Source organism: Pogona vitticeps, chromosome 1, assembly GCF_051106095.1.
Source record: "Pogona vitticeps strain Pit_001003342236 chromosome 1, PviZW2.1, whole genome shotgun sequence".
NCBI lineage: Eukaryota > Metazoa > Chordata > Lepidosauria > Squamata > Agamidae > Pogona > Pogona vitticeps.
The window spans coordinates 155,125,520-155,147,975 of record NC_135783.1 but is presented as its reverse complement, the minus strand read 5'-3'; the positions used below and the strand labels follow the sequence as shown (position 1 = coordinate 155,147,975).

At 40.4% G+C, this 22,456-nt stretch overlaps 1 protein-coding gene across 3 annotated transcripts in view; it reads right to left on the bottom strand.

Annotated features, from left to right (window-relative positions):
* Window positions 1-275: 275 nt before the first annotated feature.
* Window positions 276-22,456, bottom strand: part of MACROD2 (mono-ADP ribosylhydrolase 2) — a 1,236,456-nt gene continuing 1,214,275 nt past the window's right edge. For all 3 annotated transcript variants that reach the window (XM_073003448.2, XM_073003446.2, XM_073003438.2), the window contains 3 exons: window positions 21,840-21,938; window positions 12,656-12,724; window positions 276-5,380 (listed from right to left, as the gene is read on the bottom strand). In XM_073003448.2, coding sequence (XP_072859549.1) covers window positions 12,663-12,724; window positions 21,840-21,938 — 161 coding nt within the window. In that variant the 3' untranslated portion in view covers window positions 276-5,380; window positions 12,656-12,662. The remainder of the gene's footprint in view (window positions 5,381-12,655; window positions 12,725-21,839; window positions 21,939-22,456) is intronic.

Here is a 22,456-nt window from a genome sequence, read left to right as displayed (position 1 = left end):
CTGGTTTAAAAAATAAGAAAGACTTCAGTTCAGGCCAGAATTGTCAACTGTGGTGAGCATTTTGTCCAAGAGTGTTTATACCCAAATCCTTTGTTCTATTTTATTTTTTTTTTAAAAATTGGCAGTTCCTCCAAGGTTTGTATCTTCTTCAAACAATGTGAAAACACCCCCACCCCATTTCTTCCTGGAAAACATAACTGTTGGTACTGAATAAGAGTGCACAGCCCATACAACACACAATTGCAATTCCAGAGGAATACAAGCAACTCCGCGTCTCCTCAGAACAAGTTTTATTCTGATGTTGCTTTTAACAAACATTTGTATGAAGGCATCATTTGTTAAAGAGTTTTTAGTTATGTATATGGCACAGACAAAAGGAAAAGAACAGATTTATCAGCAAGTCCAGCATTTAAATGTCAGATTAACAAAAGGGGCTTGTGTTGACTCTACTTAGCAGTCTATTATTATACGGTAGAAGGTATTTTGCAAGCAAGAGACTATATTTATTTGCATTGAAGTAAAAACATATTTTTTGATCAAGAAAATTACATATTTTTCTGACTTTCTTTTATATCACAAATGTCAGGGTAAGGCAAATCCTTGATGGAAAGTATGATAAAAATCCTATTTCCCAAGAAAATATATCCAATACATTTTGCTAACTTTGTCATTTGAAAAGCAAAATGGACATGTGCTGCATATAGAGAAACCTTTTTCGGTCCCCCACCCCATCCCCAAATCAAGTGCATAAGCAGAACAGTGTTAAATCACAAAAGAGGCTGCTCAGAGCTTCAGGAAGAGATTTAGAAATAGCTGCAGTGGATAAGATATGACCCAACATTAACAAAAAGTAATGTCTGGAAAAGAAACTTTGTCCATTATCAGAACAACTGCGAAAATAGAATGTTGCCTCGGTGTAGAACCAGGATGCTTTAAAAAAATACACAACATTTGGAACAATTGCATTAAAAAACCCCACATGTGTATGGTGATGAAAGTAATAGAGCAGCTCTGTTTTCCATGCATATTTGGAATGTGGCTGGGAGTGGGAATGTGGAGTGGGAAAGACTATGTTTTTTTGGATACCAGCAACCTCCAGTGCTAATGCAAGAATTCACAGCCTCTAGTGTGTGCTTCTCTAAAGTCTAACAAAATCTACTCAGGTTGCATTTGACCATGCTTCTATAGAGCTGGCCAAAATAACTTGGGAATTGTATTATTGCCTATATTTGCTTTCTCTCTCTCTCGCTCTCTCCACACTCACCCCCAAACATGAAACCTAGGAAACTGTAAGTTATAAAGCTGGGCCTTGAATCAAGACTCCTGAGATTTAACCACTCTTTTTTTTTGGCCTTCATATTGTTAGATTCCTGTTTTTGTTTCACACCTTCCTATTAACCTTCAATACATGAAAGAAGCTTAATTGTTGAGGAGGATCAACGTTAAAGGATAGCAATGAAATTACTATTGTATTCTGGAGGACAAAACGGTAATCTAGTATTTTGATAGCTAATTATTTCAAGCACTTTTCAGTCTTCTATTAGCGGAACACCTCTTCGGGTCTCTGAATATTTTTTCACACCCAGCTTGTTCTTACTTTTTTCTGATCTTTTCTGAAACCTAATCACAATGATGCTTGAGGTAACTGGATGCCAAAAGGTGGCTATATTACATATCTGAGCACAAAAGAACAAAACATGAATTAGAATTACGTAACTTTGACGATAGTATTAAAAAAGAATGGAAAGCAATTGAGGTGTGTTTTTTTAACATTGCTTCATGGTGTCATTACTCCAGGGCTGCTAGGGGAACGGAACCCTTCAGCCTCTGTAAGTTTCAAGCAAACTTAATTTCAGAGAAGTTGCAAACTTTCCCTATTACTTGTGGAAATTTACTGGGGAAGGGCGACAGTGATAGGGCTCATGCTTTTGCATATCAATGCCCAAATTCTCTTACCTAACTAAGGTGCTGTAGCACAGTGTAACTCTTGCAGACAAACTGCCCCAAGGTAAGAAATCATTGCAAATATTATCAGTTTCGTACTTCATTGTATGACTCTGTCAATGTGCAACTGGGAATGTCTGCAGTGATTGGGGTAATTCAAGGTTACTCCATTTATGTAGCTACAAAAAAGGATTTTGGTCAGGAAGTCCCAAGTTCAGCCCTTGGGAAAGGCTGAGGAAAATTTTCTGCTTCAAACCTTAAGACGCCACTAGCTAGATGGACTAAAGATCTGATTCTGTAAAAGGAACCTTTCTATGTCACTTTCTTTTAACAAGCCAGGCTACTTAGAAGAATTAGAAGAATTTACTGGTCATATACATTGGTCCCAATCCACATGTGCAGATGCCAAACAGCACACTTGCCAAACAGCGTCAAAAAAAGTTGTGCAAATTTTTTGTTTCGACCACCTTCTCAGAATTCTCCAGGCAACACAAAATCCTGCTGCCTACAAAATTTGAGGAGTTGATATCCAAAAACATTACAGTATATAGAACCTGAGATGGGTCTAAGCCACAGCATCTGCTCAGCATGTGTTAGGATGTGCTCATACAGCACTAGGAAAACCAAATGGGAGTGAAATTACTGTCTCCAGATCACTAAATTCAAAGAATGAACCACCCATCAAATGCCATCCCACAATTCTAAGTGAGATAATTGTAAATCAAGCCTAGAATTAGAATGTCAAGATAGAAGCTGCAATCCTTTGCACGTTTGATGGCAAGTGCCAACTTACATATAAGTAAACATGCATAGGATTGTGTTTCTCACTCCTTAACCCTTCCCACCTTCTTATCCTGAGTGTTTCCGCTTTGTTCCATACTTTCACACATTTGCATATTGAAGCAATAACATCAGAAAGAGAGGAGAAAACCCTGTTAAGGTGATGTGTGCATAGAACCAAGACAATTAACTGTCGCAGCCTTGTTGCTTCCCCCCGCCCACCCCCGCTCTATAGTTCCCCACACCTCCATCTTTTCATGTATAAAGTCAATCCATATACTGACTCAATTTTCTAAATTGTGGAAACAATCGCGATGCACAGCTTGCCACTCCTTTGATCACAGTCAGAGGAATTTATAAAAAATATTGAATCAATACAAAAGAGGGCTACAGGGAAAGACATATTAGCAGAAAGAGATCTCTCCAGCTTAGCCAGTAGAGATGGAAAAGAAAAGAGGCTCCACAGGTAAATCCACACCGCCTAAGTGTGGCATACTGACAGACCATGTGGATGCAAAGGAAACCAATAGAGTTGATCGTATGGTACCTGGTTTGATATTAATCTCTCTGTGATTTCTTACACAAAAGCCAGCTTCTTGGGCACCAATGCACTGGATGGTTCAAAAGGACAGAGAAATGACTAGCTGAAGTGCAAATGTTGTAATTTCATGGCACATTGTTTCGTTTTCCCACAAAGATGTTGATAATTAAAAAGCATAGTTATACGACACTGAAAACAATCTTGTATCTGCCTACAGTGAATTAGTCATGAACTAGTTCATATTTCCATATAGAATTGTGGAATCTTAAACTATGTTTACTACCTTATTCCAGATTTATGTTGAAAGAAACTAACAAAATGAGCAAGGCTAGTAGAGTTCAGATTCCTTTCACACATATATACCTTTATTTGTTTATGTATATTTTTTTTGCAAGCCTGAAAAATTATTATTTTAAGACTTTTGGAGGATGGTACATGTGCATAATTAGGTAAAATGAAATTCTCAAAATATCAAACCATTCCTCTAATTGTTTTTAGCAGCAGTTGGGAAGTAGTTTACAGAATATCAAACCCTGGACCCATGCTGTGTGTTCTTTCTATTTTGCAAGTATGGTATCAGTTTAATTTACAGGGTGGGTGAAAAATGAATGTAAAATTCTTGTTTTTTAAATTGAGCCCAGCATTTGCTAGCAGAACAGATAACATATGGTACAACATTCATCACCAAATAACTGTTAATTGCATTTGTATGTATTAAAAAGTGTGCATATGCAATTGAAAAATGTAACCAATGTTGACAATAAATTGTTAAAGCCACAAGCCATATTTTATAATGTGCTAGGTGCAGAATATCTGCAATCCTCCCAAATTTGAGGGCCCTGAAAATAGCAGGAACTTTAATAAGGGGTGGCTGCTGAGCTATTAGTAGAAAATACACTGTTTGTTGATATGTGCAGCAGCATCACCACTAAGGGTGACAAAATGTTTCATACTATAAATAAGTTAATTAACCAGTTGTGAATTATGGAGACTGGTTGTCCTATGAAAAATGCAGCTGCTCTAAAGAAACTCTAGTTCCTGCAATGTTGACAAATAGCAAAAGAACAAAGGAAACTTTTCTCCTCTTGTTCGACTCTTGGAGATGAACAGTGGATGGACATATGATTCTTAGACATCATGACTCATATCCATGGACAGATATGTTCTCCGTGGCATACATATTGATTTTGTCCATTGGTAATCTCGCTGTGCACACGTGCCTAGGTAAAACCTAAGTCTGAGGGCTACTTCAAATGTCATTAACCCCTTATGTGGAGGCCACTTTTGCATGGCAATGCTCTGTCATCCATGTAAGCTTCTTGCCGGATAGAGTGGCCTGATCATACAGGGAATCTCCACCTAGAAGTGGTGTTCAGCTTCCAGTTAGTATTAGAACCAGTGTGTGGTATTAGAGCTGCAGGGGATTGACTTATTTATTCAGGCTACACAGTCTGACCCTAAGATTTTATTCACAATAATATATGCATGTCTACTTCTCATAGTGTTCTATAGGCAGCAGGAAAAGTCTTAACAAGCTGAAACTACTAGGCCCTAGTATTGGCGGGCTGATCATACTAGTGGGACAAAGGGTACAAATATGTGCTACCATCATCACTGAATGTAGATAGCTGTAGATGTAACAGTTTCACAACCAGTGGGAACAAACTCTTAAGATTTGGGGAATTGTTCTTTAAAATACCCTTTGCAGCCATGCTTCCCTCAGGAGGAAGTGTTAACTGACAAAAATCCTTAGAAACAAGGTACTTCTCTCTTTTGCAGAAGGATTTCCCCCCCCCTCTTTTTTTTCCTTTGGCAGAGGGGAGCTGAGCTTTTGAAAAGATGCAGAAAATACAGGGATGAAGCAAAGAAAACAAAACCAAGACACCATAGCCAGAGTAGAGAAGCTGAGTGTTGGTTACTCAACAAAATGAATCAGAGAAGATAAAATTATGTAAAGAATCATTGTTCCTTTGTCACCCTTCCCTCCCCTTCCCTCCCCATCCCATGTTGCACTCCACGGTGAGCTGTTGTCTGCTAGTCAAAATATCGTCACACAATGCACCCGTGACTGCAGTTCTCGATTCACATCCCGCTCTCTTCTTTTATCGTGGATATCTGTAGAGACAGAAAGGAAACTGTTCACAAAGAAGAATGTGTTGTAAATAATGCCCCAAATGAATTATTACATGCATTTTAGGAAGGCTGCTCCCAGAATTCCATTTGACAACTTCCAGATTTGCAAATATGTGAAGGAAACAGGGATAAGAAATCATTCTTAGTTCTTTTCAAGTGAGTTTAGGTTGTGATCAAATGGAGAAATATATCACAATTTGGACCAGTTATGGAGCGGTCCAGCGCTATTTCCAGTGATCACATGATGCATGGGGAAATGCATTCCAGCCAAACCCCGGTCTTTGCTAAAGCTGGATCTTTTTGATCCGGTTATAGAGCTTCTTTTTTGGGCTGGGCTGGAGCAATTCTCCAGCAGATGGAAGAATTGCTTTAAAGCAGATTGTTCCCCTGTCAAAGTGACCCTTTCTGGTGCAATCAGGGATTTGCCTTTGAAGCCATGCGATTGCATCCTTCCTCTGCAATCTATTCTACTGACTTCCTGATCTAATGTGGAGAATTAAACCACTTACTTTTTTTTTATTTAACTTGGGGAATTTCTAAAGCAAGCAGGGTATCTGCATTGCTCAAATGCGGGCTGGTATTTTGGAAAAGATGCAAAATCCATAAAATATTTGGTGATTGTTTCCAAATTGTATATTGGTTGACTTGGTTTAATGCTCAGGATTTACACTGGGTTGTTGTTGTTGTTCTTGCAAATGGTCTTGGGAAGAGCTTGTAAATGTTAATTTTTAGGACCACAGCTCCCAGGATCCCCTAGCCAGATGGGCAGTGGCTACGTTTTGTGAGAACTGTTGTCCAAAGAAAGAGAGTAGCATTTCCAAACTCTGACCTTTGATACATATACAAACCCCCAATTTATCTTCCAGCCAGCCATAGTGGCTTTTGTAAAGATCACCTCATTTACATGGCATACACATAGGCCTTATCATTGAAATGTACACACCTTTCCCACACCTTCCTCTACGGGAAAGGAGCGAGAATTTTTTTTGTGTAAATTATGCAGGATATATTAAATTATATGGGCCATCATCAAGGAACAAATCAAAGCAGGAATGACAGTTTCTGGGCAAACTAGGAACACACCAACAGGAACAACACACCTTGTCCAATGTCTGCTGACAACATGTAACAGTGGAAGAGGGACTCAAAGCACTGAATGCTAGATTGTGATTAAGTCCTAGATATTTAAGGGCATTTACTGTATTGTGCTTGTTTCACAGTATATTGAGCCAAGTGAGCTGACACAACTCATGTTCCTTCTGATATTCATAGTTTGAGTCACCAATATTATGATGAATAGAGATGGGGGGTATTTGTATACGAATACCCCCCGCACAGGTGGACATAACGAGGGTCCAGCCCCATTGCTCCACCACTGCCGTGACCTCCACAATCCTTCCAATGGCTCCAGAGATTGGCTCGCCACTCCTGGCAGGAGGCAGAATGACAAGCCTCTCTGTTAGGTCGAAGACTGGCTTGCCGAACATGATCTCCGAAGCCATTGAAAGGATTGCGGAGGTCACGACAGTGGCAGACCCTCATTATGTCCACCTGTGTGGGGAGTATTCATATTTGTATACAAATAGCAATATCCCCATCTCTAATGATGACTAATTGAAGTTAATTGTGAGGATGCTAGAGAGAAACCATGCTTTTCCCTGGGAGTCGTTAAATTAATGACATTAAAATGTAAGCTCTATCTATACTAAAATTTTTATCCAGCACAGTACAATTACCTAGTATTTTCCAGGCAATGTATCACAAACTTTATGAGCCCATTTCAATAGGATCTGCTGAAATCAAAAGGAAGGATTTTATCATAACTTCGTGGAATTCTCTGTGCAAAAAGGGGAGAAGAGTTTCTAGCCTTTGGAAAGTTTCAAGCAATGGAAGTTTCTCTTTTTTCTAGCTTATTATTTTAAAAGAAGGGCTAAAGTGGGAGGAATCGCTTGAACATCACATAATGATATATAAATATTAATGAGAAGAGGATTTTTTTAAATGGCTTGTCCAATTAGCGGTGGCTTAAAGTTTCTTTAGTCCAGATAAAAGCTTTTTCATCAGACAAGGTGATAACATCAAGCTCTGTAAAAGGTCTGGAAAGAAAGAGATTCTTTGTTCTGACATTTTCCCCATCTCCTTGAGTTCTTCTTTGCATCCCAATCAGATATGCATGCATGACAGAAGTCCTTCATCTCTCTTTCTCTCTCCTTCCCTCACCAAACTTCATGCTTTTTTTGGCCATTCTTCTATCTTTCATTATAAATCAGTAATTATATTGTCTCGTGTTTGGAAATGAATAGTCTTGTCCCTCTGTCTTAATCCTATCATCCATTTTATTCACATCCATTCTTTATTTCCCTTTTTTCTTGTTCGACCTAAATATTGTGTATTTACAGGCTGTCTCCAGCTATGGTCACTCTCCTAATGGAGAGTTTTCCATGCCCTGCAGCATCTGCAGCCCCTTCTGTCCCTGCCCAACCTGTTCCAGAGGCTATCAATATGTGGTCACTCCAGGGATGGAAGGCATCCCACAGCAGAACAGAGAGGAACACAACTGTGGCCACTCCCCCCCTGCTCGCCATCTCTCATTAAGAACACCTGAAAACTCCTCTACTTCAACTCATGGATGGCTTCTGTCACAAGTGTCAACACAATTTGATACAACAGCTATTCACTCTTTAAAGATTGCTGGTCAGAATCCTATTGCTTAACTTAGGTCAGTATAAATCCAAGCATGTAATCTCAACGGCAAATTGCCACCAGTTAAGAAATCAAGCTGAGGCTCCAATACTTTGGCTATCTCATGAGAAGAGAAGACTCCCTGGAAAAGACCCTGATGTTGGGAAAGAGTGAAGGCAAGAGGAAAAGGGGACAACAGAGGACGAGATGGTTGGACAGTGTCATCGAAGCAACCAACATGAATTTGACCCAACTCTGGGAGGCAGTGGAAGACAGGAGGGCCTGGCGTGCTCTGGTCCATGGGGTCACGAAGAGTTGGACACGACTTAACGACTAAACAACAAGAAGAAATCAAAGCTTTTACTTCTAGTTGCATGCTAAGTAACAGGACTGTGCCATGTTAAATATCAAGTGTCAACTTTTATCTAATGGCAATTCACTGCTGAGATTGAAAGGTAATTAGATTGAAGCCAACAGAGTTCCTGGCCATTTTCTTTGTCTTCAATAAATGTTTATAAAAATTCCAATTGTGTATATGCACAAAGTACCTTTATCACCACTGATAACATAGGTTTAGGCTTTAAGTGCTAGACAAACTTAACTTGGAAGTAAGTCCCACTTATCTCAGAGTAAGGCTGCACAGAATTGTGCTATAAACTAATTTTAATTTCAGTGTAGCTGTGGGAATCAGTCATGGTTACAGTTTCCACTATCTGAGGTCAGGTCCAGTGAAATGTATGGGACACAAATCTAGTAATGAATAATACTTGAAATATTAAAGGACAGGACAGGAGTAGGGCAAATTTTACATCATTGTTCTCCTCTCTGGAAGGTCAGAAATTTAGACTTTCTTTGAGAATAACAGCTGCAAAAACAACATTGGTCATTACCATTTTTCTTTCTTTCTTTCTTTTCCTTTCCTTCCCCCCTCCCTTCTTCTCTTTTACACCCATTGTGTGTTAATTTCGTCTTATGCCTCTTACCCTATCTTTCTCTGGAACAGAATAATTCATTCAGTATGAGAAAGGGAGTTTTCCCCATTTATACAGAAACTATTTACAAAGATTGTTTATATTTTTCTACTCGGTGGAGGTCACAGTTGTTGAATCTATTTCTGAATGTTACAAATTTACTTCTAGTTTATAAATACATAAATAGTATATATGTGTGTGTGCATATGTGTGAGAGGGCCAGAGGGCCTGTCCGCACTGTGAAATCTGATATGATCTGGCTGGTGCTTAAAAGGCCCTTAATCCTTATCTTCAGTGCAATTTGAATAAAGAGCTGTTTTGCATCTCAGTGAGTAATCCCACAAAGACTGTGTTAATCAGGTCCTACATTTATGCTACAAGCGTACACTGCACAGAAGGCTTGTGGATGTATGGACTGAATTGACCTGCAGATACGATATGGCCCATGGACTGGACTACTGACCTGTGGAATGGTCTGCCTATGGAACAGCACTGAGGAAATTTTTGGTTCACTTCATGCACAGCAATGTTTTCTGCTGTCAAAAAGGGCTGAGAATTCATTCCAGCCTGGACTTTTGCATAATGGAATGAGCAAAAAAGACTGATACATGATTGTTGTGGCAACAAGGCTCTGGCTGGGCTGGCAGACAATGGAACAATATGGACAGGCTAGAAGACTGAATACTTTTGGTGGCTCCAGGCCCAAAACGTACCTTGATAAGATGCTACAGTCACATAATGTGCCACAAGACAAAGGGGTGATTCATATTCTGGGAATATAGAAAGTGGTGCAATGCCCCTTTTCTCCCAGTTTGCCATCTACTAACACAGAACTGAATTTTAGGGGTGAAGGTAAAGAAGCCAGCCAGAATGCAAGAGAATTAGGGGCATCAGTGGAGCAAGAAGCAATTGTTGCTTGGGACCCAGACCAAGAATCCCATTCTTTCACACTCACATCCATGCTCACATTCAGATGCTTCTCAGTTCACTTTTCATCATGTCATTTTTACTTTTGCAGATGTTGACTGCTCTGGGGCCTTTAGGCCTTAGCTTGCCTTGATTTTGAGAGAAGCTTCAGTTTCTACAATGGGGCAGACTAATCCTTCAGGGAAATACTACACCTCCCTTGGGAGAAGGTAGCTATATGTCTTTCTTTCTCAATCTTTAGGCCAAATACCTGGAACAGAGTGAGCTTCAACTAGAGGACTAGTAAAAGGCTAGGGGCAAATATAATGTTTTACAAAGGGATAACTTTGGCTGATTTTGCATAACTGTAATTTTATTTGATACTTAATACAGGTTTATACAGTACTTTTCATTTCATCACTGCATTGAATTGTGCTGGAAACTGATTGATATTCCTTTGATTTCTTTTATAATCTTATTTCCTGTTTATCTGCTGTGATTAAATATCTCCATTAATTATACCTGGAAGCAGCCTAGTGTCATTTCTGGTTATACCCTGCTACCCACTGGGGTAACAGAGACCTCATTTTCAGACTGTATGCCCCAGTCCTGTGCCAAAAAGATACAGATTAGCTCTTAAAGGGGAAGGTGGACTGCTTTAAGTAGAAACACAAGCAGATCAGGTCTCCCCCCCCCCATTTCAAAGAGTGCCATAAAGAACCATATATAATAATCATATGGTAGGGTGGACAGGCTCACAGAGAGAGGGGGGCTGAGGGAAAAGTCTCCCTCTCTTTTCTATTTCACCAGAGATTGTTAAACAGAAAAGAAGAATTTTGAATCCTCCATTTTAATTGTAATGGTATCGAGACTTTCTCTACTTCTTTTGGCTTCACAACTTTTCCGACGGAGGCCATAATAAGCAGCAGTTTTCTCCCCACTGCAGTATATTGTCAATAAACTGACAAGGACAAAAAGGTATGCACAACAATAAGACTTTTTGAAATCACAGTGACAAAGCTGCCACTGTTCTAAAGCTACTATATTTGAGATACATGAAATCCCATTATGGGTGTAAATAACAGATTGTGGCAATATGCGATGTTGGTATATTGCAATATGCATTACAAAAGAAAGAGAGGAACATATTTGTGTCTTTGAGCTTTGGCAGGGATCTCAGAAATTGCATTATATAATTAAGGTGTGAAAGGAATTTGCCTTCTTTCAGCCAGGCATGGATTTCTATCAGGGAATCAAGCTGCTTGTGTTTATGCCCGTATTTTTGTAATCTCTTTCGTCTCTCATATATTAAACCTCTGCAATGGCACGCTGTCCCATTTCTATAGAGCAGGTCTGTTCAAAAGCACTCTAATCACAACTGGTGCTCTGTAAAGCAGTGCCAAGGGCCTAACATTCCCATGACACAGACCTCTCATTCTGAGAATACAGATCTGAGAGCTGAACTGAATACCAGCACAAACTGCTTATCGTTCTTCTAAAGTGTAACATAGCCTGTAACTGTGCACATGAGTACTGCCGGGATTTCACTGATCCACAACCAAGATGAGGAACCCAAGGGCTATATTCCAATTGGGATGACTTTAGGGGACAGACACATTCAGTGGGAGGGGAGCTAGAATGAGGACCCAAGGGCCAAAGCAAAGCAGGAAGGGCCAGATATAAGTCTTACTCACCCCCAAGCAACAACTTTCAGGTGTCCAGAAACAAACATTGCTAAGTCTGCTAATCAGAGCTTGTATTTCGTGCAAACTCTTCCAGGGCTAGAAACCACCACTCATTTCACTCCAAAACCTTTGCAGACTTTATTTCTCATCCTTGATATTTTTAAAAAAACATGGATCCATGTAGAAGTAGGTCCGAAGGTCTGATAGGAAACTTCCAGGGCCAGTTAGTTTATATGTAGAAGATGCTTCCTCTACCCTAATTGCCAAATTAGCATGCTTTCTGTCCAGATAGGTAGGCAAAAGAGACATTTTCTATACATGTGTTTTCTGTATGAACTAGGGAATATTTATATGGCAGATTTGTATTTTTATTAGAACAGTGACATTGCTCAATATAAACAGGTAGCTGAAATCATATCAGTCTTTAACTTCCTTCCCTCTCCCATTTATAACACTATCTACTGATTGCCCAATGTCCTATAATCCCTCTCTTACTATATGTAGTCATGTATCTACATCAATAGAAAAAAAAGCAGCAGCAGCATGTTGAAAGTTTTCAAGACCAGTTCGCAGAAGAAATTAATTTGTTTTTAACGAAGAAATAAAAATGTGGCACCAAATGGATGCAACAATTTTTGTAATTATGGCAGCTTATTTCCCATCCACTGAAAACATGAGACCCTCGCAACATTATGCAGCCTGGTTCACACTTGCAATTAACACAAACAATGTGAAGTTCTTTCATTAATACAAGGATAGAACAGCTGGGACCAAGCAAATGGAGAATGTAATGTCACATGTGAACCAATGTTCAAAGATCTCATCTGCAGACAGTTCTTGACCTCCTGAATTGTACAATGGTGGAGTGCTGTTAAGATCTGTGTTCCTATATATATTTGGTTTGGTTTTTTGTGGATCCATTGCTAGGTTCCATAGGCCTGCACAGATATTCTATACTAAACATCTCTCAATCAAAAATACAGTATCAGAAAAGAAAACGAGAACAGACTTACCTGGAGCTTAATTTTCTGTTTGGGATTCTGTGGGCTCATCTGCGTTTTCAACCTGACTAGTCATTTCAACTGAAAATAAAGCAGTGGGATTATACATCTGTGCACTTTTATGTACCTTAGTATTTGTTCTAAAAACAGCAAAATCGTTCAGTTATGGAACTTAAAAATTCATGGCATAACTATATTTCAAAGTAGGTGTATTTACAATAGATTCCTACAAGAAACCCTACGCTGCAAAGCCCAGTTTCACCTTATTTTAATGGCACCATTGCTGTGAATCAGGATTCTTCAGCCCTGATTTGAAACACCACTTCTGCCATCATTACAGAAGTATTTTGATGTCCTGTCTACATCAGGGATATTTAGATGTTGCACTGTTTTCCTTCCCAGTTTTACATGACTTCGAGAATCCAGTTACTGCATCTCAGCAAGACTTGGACAAGTTACACAATACTGCTAAGTATAACAATCAAGTGCAGCACAGCATTTGCCCAGGGAACATGGATGTTTTCCATATGCAATTGGTTTTGTTCTGCCTGCTCCTTTTTCACTACTTACTGAGGCTGAACTCCTGTACATCCTTAAGAGGGAGTGAATCCTAGAGCTTGGAATGGAAATTATAAACAATATCACTACTGTTTACTGTGCAGGATGTTAACATCTAGGCAGTCCACAACATACAAATTGATTGCACAACTGATTCATGGCACAGCTCTTGTGCAGCACCCCTGCAGAAAGCCTTCATGAATGCCACTGCTCCTCAGGTCTGATTTTTCCTACCACTTGTGTAACTTTGTGTTACATGCACGGAGTTGTAAAACAGGATTTCAGCCATTAGACAAGTCAATGCCATTGCTTTTCAGTGCTTTAATGACTGTATTAAAACACAATATGAGAACACCACATGTTTCATAATGAGGAATGCTTCCTTCTTACTCAAAACATTACTTTGTGTGGGCCATCAGAGGGAATTGAGAGTTAGTTTTGTATTATTTTACAAAAGGGTAGTAGTTTTTTAAAAACGTAATTAAAAAGTAACATGTTATGAACTAGCAACCCTAAAACTACATTTTTTTTCTATAAAAAATAACACTAATCTATTAGCTATTTCAGTGATGTTTAGAAACTCTGGTAAACCCCATTGAATCCAGTTAGGCTTATTTGAGAATAAATATGTAATAGGCTTGCATTTGAATTCCCTACAATGTAGACCAGTGGTTCCTAAACTTGGGTCCCCAGATGCTCTTGGACTAAAACTCCCAGAAGTCTTCACCACTAACCTTGCTGGCCAGGATTTCTGGGAGTTCTAGTCCAAGAATATTTAGGGACCCAAGACTTGGAACCCCTGTTATTGACCATGAGTTCTATACACATATGATCCTCTAGGATGCAAAAGTATATGCAGGGAGGTCCAAGACATGGCTGTGCATATATCTGAGTATGGCTATGGATACAAATGGCCCAACTGATGTTGCCCGTCTCCCTGGTTGACAGCAAGCAAACCAACCATTCCAATGAGCATTAGGGAGAGCAAATGAGATGGCTTTACGAAATAAGATTTCATACAAAAGCTGTCAGGTACTCCAATCAATAGCCAGAATCTTATTACATAAAGTAAGCTAATAGCAGTACAAATTGCAACAGCAAATTGCTGCTAGTTAATAATGTGATGCTTGTATCACTCATCGCACATCAGTCACATGCAAGATGGAAAACAAATGTTGACTTCTTAACCCATAGCAATTCCCCCTGGTGATATTTACATTGTTTGATTTATGGTGGCAATAGGATTGTCACCAATGACCTTTTTCCAACGAGAAGGAGTTCTACAGATAAGGATGTAACAAATACTCAATTTTTTTCCCCAATTACAGTTATGCCTTATACTTCCTGCAAATAAAAATGCCAATGGGATTCTGGCCAGCACACTTTAAAACAGTGTTCCCTCCCCCTTTCCATAATACATCTCGTTAAGGTTTTATGAAAGCAACAAATGGAGATATTGACATGCAGTTCTTTGTCACTACACAGGGAAACTTCAGAGGAAAGGCTGAGTCTTCCAGATGACTATAAAATAGACAAAAGACCTATGTGATGACATAGGTCATATAAGCCAGAAGGTAATTTCTAAATGGGATTGGTAGTCACTGAAGTAGCCAGAAGGAATCCATCTTAAGTCTGTTTCATTTTACTGGAAGTCTCTAGATGCTGTTTTCTTCACAGAGGCCAGTGTTCTTATCTGGTAACCAGGAGACAGAGGGCCTACCAAAGTCTAAACATTCCAGCAGAAGTACGTAAACAGCACCTGGGTTCCATGAGAAAGTAAGGCGGAGAAAGACAACTTTTTCTTCTTCCTGATTGGTTGTCAATGGGGGAGAAGAAGAAGGGGGTTTTCCAGCTTGGAAGAAAAATGGAGGATTGAGAGAGAGAGAAAGGACCTTTTCACCTTATGGATTTCTAAAGGGACTTTTGCCTATTGGATTTCGAGGAGGATTGGTATGGTTTTTATGGACTATGAATTCTTAGATGGACTTTGGAGTACCTGAAATTCATTAGGATGTAGTTCTTCAAGTAATTAGAGGGCTTTCCTAATTTTTCTTAGATAGCGATTTTATTGTTTTATTTTTCTAGCTGGAGTTTGTTAGATTTCTAACTGGATTGTTATGGAAATGTTTCTGATTGCTTTGCTTTTGCATAAATTGAATTCTTTCGAATCTTTTTCTAATAAAATGATTATACCAAAGATCTTATGTTTGATCTCTTGAACAGACTAACTGCTACCAAATACTTAGTACCTAATTTGATTTCTTTCAGGCCACAGAACTAAGCTACCTTGAGTCCAATATTTTCTTGAGACTGAGAGATCTTGATAACTCTGAGGCTCATGAATATACAGTGGTGCCTCGCATAGCGAGGTTAATCCGTTCCGGATTAACCTTCGCTATGCTGAAGCATCGTTGAACAGGGCAGGGATTTCCATTGGAACGCATTAAACATGGTTTAATGCGTTCCAAATGGGCCAAATACTCACCGTTCAGCGATGCTTCAGGATGGCCGGCAGCCATTTTCGCACCCTCGCCTCGCTTAACAAGGGCGCGAAAATGCTGCGCGCGGCCATTTTGGGCCATTTCCAGGCTTCCGGCGGCCATTTTGGCCGCCAAACAGCTGATCGTCGGGGTTCGTTTTGCGAAGATCGGTAAGCGAAACGCTTACCGGTCTTCGCAAAGCGAATTTTCCCCTATTGGAAAAACGTTGAGCGATCGCATTAGCGATCCGAAAAAACGGATCGCTATGCGATTTCGTCGTTATACAGTGCGCTCGTTAAGCGAGGCACCACTGTATTTTGGTTTCTCAATGATTTTTTAAAATGGGAATGGACTTGGGAAAGGAGTGTGGTATGTCTGCCTGAGATGAAACAAGGACTCATTTTGTCTCACACAGGAGCATACTAACTCTGGAACCTCTTTATTCCGAGCTGACTGATTCTTTTAGGAGAATGGATTAGCTTACATAAGGTATCTGAGATTTTAGGAATACTTACTACAATTTTACTGCCTTTCTTCACAATTTGTTTCAGTCACATTTAATGAGACCTTTCACAAACTTCTGTGAACTCTTTATACAAGTCCTTTATAGAGGTTCTGTACTAACACTCTGAAAGAAGCCAAGTTCCTACGTACATAGCTGGAATGGGGCATTTCCCTGGAGTGACACTTTCAAGATTGCCTGAATTAAACCTATACCTGAATGGGAGAATTAAAACATGCTAGGTATAGGCTGGGAACCATGTCTCTGCCTAACTGACTGTGGTTAATATCCACATACCATGTCAGATTGCCTGTGGATGTAATGTTAACCCACATACCCATGTTTATGTTTCACACTCAGGTATTACATGAAGATACACACTGCAGATTTGGAGAAAAATAAATTGGCCAGAATCCTATGGGTTATTGCCAGTATAATTTGCAGCACTGAATTGCTGCTAATTAACAGGTCCTTGCTTATACAGTTGGAATGCGGTATCCACAGGTTCCAAGCCCACCTCCTGCAGATGCTGAAAAATGCAGAAATACTGAATGCTATGGTCTCAAGCTCTATCTAGTGGCCAGTTTTGGAAAACACACAAAGGAAATATGTATAAATACACGTTTCTGGGTTATTTAATTTAACATTTTCAGGCAGTGGATAAGTGAATCTGTGGATACTGGTCCCACAGTTAGGGAGTTCCTACTGTATCTCTTATCACATGCCAGTCGTATGAGCTGGAGTACAGTGAGAGATACCAGTAGCAACTTGTTAACCAGGAGAAATTAACTGCTGCAGTTTACACCATTTAACTAACAGTAGAATAACTAATCAGCAGGATTCTGGCCATTATATAAATTCATCCACAAAGTATGAAAAGGCCAGATGTTCCTCCTACCAAAAATTTATCCAGATTTATGAAAGGAATCAAAACAGTGATTAAAATTACTCTCATGGCTATGCTTAGAAACACAAATAAGCCCACCTGCTGACTCATGTATATCCAAGGCCACTGTCTAAACAGATGTGAATAATATTTGAATTGGCCTCAATGTGAAAACTAGAAAGGCAGTATTTGGGGACAGTCTCCTTATTTGGTTTTCCAAGTTTTTAATTACTAGTTTTAAAGAATTAGTAAGTGGTGGCCTCATTGACTAGTATTGACTTCAGTACTAGAACTGCTCAGTCCAGAGGGGGCAACATGGGGAATGTGGATTGTATGCATCCACCAGCATGCCCCCAAAAGCTTTTAAAAGGCAAATAAACCTCCTTGTGTGCTCTAGAGGTTCTAAGGAACAATGCTGTTGGGGACTGGGGGTCTCCCTGAGTATTCCTGAGGCCCCTACCTCCAATTTTTTAAATTTAGAAGAAAAATATTTAAAATAATATTTTATTGGCCACTAGATGGCACAAGGGGGCATTTTCTCTTTTCAAAAAAATCCAGCCCATTTTATAAGGGGTAATGGTTCCAGGTTTGGCTCTCCAAGGTTCTAGAACAGACATAGGCACTACTAGACCTCTGAAGATTGTCCATCTTTAGTTTAGTTTAACCTGGTACACAACACCTATGCTCCTAAATGAGGAGTACATTTTGTTAAGGTATCAGGACAGATTTTGGCTTCATTGGGAGACCATAGACAATACCAAAACCCAGCAAGCAGACACTGTGATGAGCAACATGGAAGGCTAAAAGGAAGAAGTACTTTAAAAGTGAGTTTGTATGTTTGTGTGTTAAGCAGCAGCTATTGATCCCCTTAAGTACTCCTTTCAGAAGTTTCATATAGCCAGGAAGACTTTGGTAGGTAAGAAGGTAGCTGTCCTTTGTTTCATTACAAAATATCCCAGCCAATTAAAACTGAGTGACTGGAGAACAAAGCAGAAGTGGCACAGAATTTTTTTTAAAAATTAAAAGTACAGGAAACAAAAGACAAAAGAAACAAAGGGCAAAGTCCTGTTGCATAGCTTTGCACCAGTTGTAATCTGGATCAGGAGCTAGAAACATTTAATTTATGCTAATTAAAAGCTTCCTATTCACCTGTTTTAGCTTCCCAGGCTCCCTTGAGCTCCCTTTTGTCCTGGGGAAGCCTTTGTGAGCCTTGGGATGGGGGAGGACATTTAAAAATAAAAACTAGCCAGCTAATCACCACTACCAGGCCTGGGATTGCTGATTCCAATCTGCCTGCAATTTTAGACCTTTAAAGGCTCTCTCCCAGGTTCCCAAAGGCTTATAATTAGGAATCTTAGGAAACTTGTAATTAATGTAAACACGTTACACTGGAGACAAAGTTACATAACAGGATTTTGGCCAAAGAGTGCATGAAAGAAGGGGGCTGACAATAGGGAAGGCATAGTCACAGGGATAAAGAGACAGTAGTATAGTCACCTCAGGCACAGCTTACAGTCAGTGGCAGACCAACATTTTGGGGGCCCTGAAGCTTGAAATGTCATGTGGACTAAAGTTGCTTCGGGGGCTGCTCCAGAATTAGGGAAGCTTAAGCTTCATTTTTTTCCCACAGTAGATCCACCCTGTCTTGAAGTACAAGGACTTTCTGAGTAGCAGGGACTGTGATATCATCCGCCACCCCACTCAGGCCTTCCTGGGCTTTTTAAGCTCAGCTGCCGTTTTCGTACTCGCTGGGAGAGAAATAGAATTTCCAGGGACTGCTGTTGTAATGCAAAGTATTTGAACACAATTTGATCCTGAATGGACTATTAACAGAGTCATTAATTTTACAATGGACATGTTCCGAAATTGCCAATTTTGTACCACTGCAGTTGCTTGCGTCTTTGAACTATTGATTACGCTAGGCGGCTATGAGAACAGTCACAATGAGTACCTGAACCTCCGAAATTCACCACTACACCTCTGAGGGGAACTCTTATGGGCTTGATGTAAATGAGGAGATAGAGGCAGAACCAGAAAGAGGAAATAACATTGGGCATTCTATGCAGCTTTTTATAGTATAGGACTCTTCTCAGCGTTCAAGCCTGGAAAGGCAAGCTGAAAGAGTCAGTAAGTCCTGAGATGAGAAGGGGATCTCTAAATCCCAAAAAGGCAAGGAATAACTAAATGTTCCAGAAGGAGAGAGAAAGTCTGGTCTGGGTTTCCACCTTCAAGTCCACTGCTGCTCCCAATTGGCTCAGGAGCCTGTCAGCAGCCCTCAATTAGACAGAAGCCTTCTTGTTGTGCCAGGGCACTTCGGAGTCACACAACTATCCCAAGATTATGGCCTCCACCTCTCTCTTGTGCCACTCTATCAGGCCACAAACTGGGTCAACAATAGGTCTCTGCACCCATGCTCTCAAGCATCTGCCAGTTTGGTGCACTGGCATGCACTGAAACATGCAAGAACTCATTAATTTCCAACAAAAAGCTGCTGTGAGTCACAACAATGACCTCCCACACTAGGACCGCGGCCACTGACTTCTTAACTTGCAAGAACTTGCCACTGGGATTTAGATCGATTGCATTATGCCATCAGGTGTAACTAACAGGATGTTGACCCTTAGCAGCTTGCTTGTCAAAAGTGTATTTGATATATATCAATGAATATATGCATAAATTTCAGGACCGTGACCATTTTTGCTGTATTCTGTATAACAGATGTTTGCATACAGCATATATAAAATATGCACTCTAAGACTTTGAAATACTAGACACAATAATGCAGGGCCCTTTCATCATGAACCAAGCTCCAATTTTTCAGATTACACAAAAGTGTTTTTATATATAAGCCCCCCTCCCCTGGTGGGTCAAACAGAAAAGAAAGATGGAGTCCAAGTACAATGACAGAGTTAACCTGCTCAAACTATGAAAATACCTGTGAAAATAAGTGTTTGGACACATGAAGAGATATAATTCAGCTGATATTGGACAAGAAGAGACTGTTGTATCCATCTCATGCAAACATACAGTTCAGAAGCTTGGAAACTGCCTCTTGACATACAGAAACAACACGATCTATCTCTGTTTACAAATGTTTTTATGCACACCTTTTTATAGTATAGCATGTGAACTAAATAAACAGCCTGGAGGTACAGTATTTAAAGGAGCTAAAAGAAATATATGTGTGTTTACCTCTGAAATATACAGTTAGAGGGAAATGATGACATTCTCTAAATTCAAATGGAGCTAATTTTTACTTGTTATCCTTAAGTACTAGTTGATTTACTTTCAAAGCACACCAGGAGATTGTGGGGCAAGAAAGGAGCAGAGAACAAAAGCATGAAAAATGCTTTTATGCATTTGTGTATTTTTCCCTACGGCTAAGCTTTTTATGCAGGTAGCATTCTTAGCATGAGCATGACATTTATAATCCTGTGCCCAATTGCTCATCCATAAGTCCTGCTGGAGTGACACAGCATTCCTTGTAGCCAAAAACTAGAGGGCTGCACCTGAAGAAGCTAGTACAGTGTAGAGGACAGCCTGTCGGACTAGGACAGAAGACCTGGGTTCCAGTCCCCCTCCCACTCAGCCATACAAACTCACAGAGGGGGTAGCACTGGTAAAAACCACCCCTTAAATCTCTCACATACCTCACAAACCCTACTAGAGCTCCCACTGGAATCAACCTGAATGCACATGAGACACATTTGATGGGACTTTTGGTCTGACACTAGATGACACTTTCCACTTCCTTTACACCAGTATTTTTCGAGGTTTGCATCCTGATTAGAGATGAGCACAAACTGCTAGTTCAGTGGTTCATGCCAGTCCATTCATGGGCCAAATAGGTGTTCAGCACTTCGTAGCCCCACCTCCTCTAACAGGCATCCCACTCGGAGGCAGTGGCTGGAGGAAATGGGGCAGGGAAGCTGGGGCATGGGAGGCAGAGCTAGGAAACCCCAAACACTTGTACAACCAATAAATGAACTGACAAGAACGGCTGAACCATCAGTTTGTGCCCATCTCTAATCCCGATGCATCCACAATCTTCCCGATCCCTTTGCTCTGCCCTGCCACCTTATAACACCTTTCCTTCCATGGTTACCACCACCTATGGCACCTCCTAAGTTAAGTGTGGTTAGCATCGAAGCTTTCCACCACTTCTTTTTCCTGTCTGGTTCCTTCCCTCCTGCTGCAAACACTCACATTGGGCATACCTGTCTGTCTGTCTGTCTGTCTCTCTGCTACAACCTTTTAGCATTTCTTCCCTAGCTGCCCCGCCAGCTCCTATTTTACATTTTCTTAAAATCTGGGGATGTGCCAAAGCACAAACTCACCTTCTTGCTCTTAGCATACCAACCTCAAAGAACTGTTTCTTTAAACACAAGGTGAGTGGACTGGACTGAAAAGGGGAAGCATGCCAAAATGGAACAAAAAGAAAAGTCCCTAAGGGGTTGAGGAGGGACAGGAAGATCCAGGAAATCAGCCAAGAAACTCATTCCTGTTCATACTGATGTAAACGGTGATGTCATCTGGATGATGGAGTGCGGGGATAGGAACCTCAAAAACCAGTCAGGTACGTTCCTTGGAACAAATTCCCCATCTGGATGAACCCAATTTTGCACAAACTAGGTTTACTGTAAACTGCTTCTGATCGAGTTAATAATACTACATTCTACCTTTGCATCAAATGGTGTAATGTGGTATAATTTCCATTATTCTGAATGTGTCATTTTAAGCTACTATGGCAAAACCTCTTTGGAAGCTTACCATCATTACTTGAAATGTTTTCTGTGTCACATGGGCCTTCGGGTTCCCCTGGCTCTGGAATCTGCTTTTCTTTTCCTTGTTCTGCTCCTTCAGAAATGACTAAAGGGAGACAAAACAATATGCACAGCATCCGATTAATGTACCATTCACAGACCCTGGACGTCCATTACCTTCTTTTCTTCACCATCAGGGCTCATTTACATTAAAGCTATAGGTCAGAATATGCGTCAGTGTAAATTCAAATGGACTCAAAGCAACGTGGTATCACGTGCTGTTTGAATCGCAGTTTGTGTTCCTTGGAAACAAAGTTTAATTTGGTGTTTTTGAAGAGAGTGCACCCTTGCCAGATGGGTGCACTCTCTCTTGAACCCAAAGTGGGAATTCAGAGGGGCAACCAGGCGAGCGTGTATGGGTGCATACCCTAGGTGTGTGCACATGGTGGAGAGCAGTGCAACAAGCAGCAGCTGAGCAAGCCAGTGCCAGAAAAGTCTTCACGCCCACAGCAATGCCGTGTGAGGGCTGATGAGCACAGGAGAGCCTGGCAGCAACAGGTAGCCAACACACACTGCAAATGTGCAAACAAAACGCATGCACACACAGAGCTGGGGCAGAGGAGA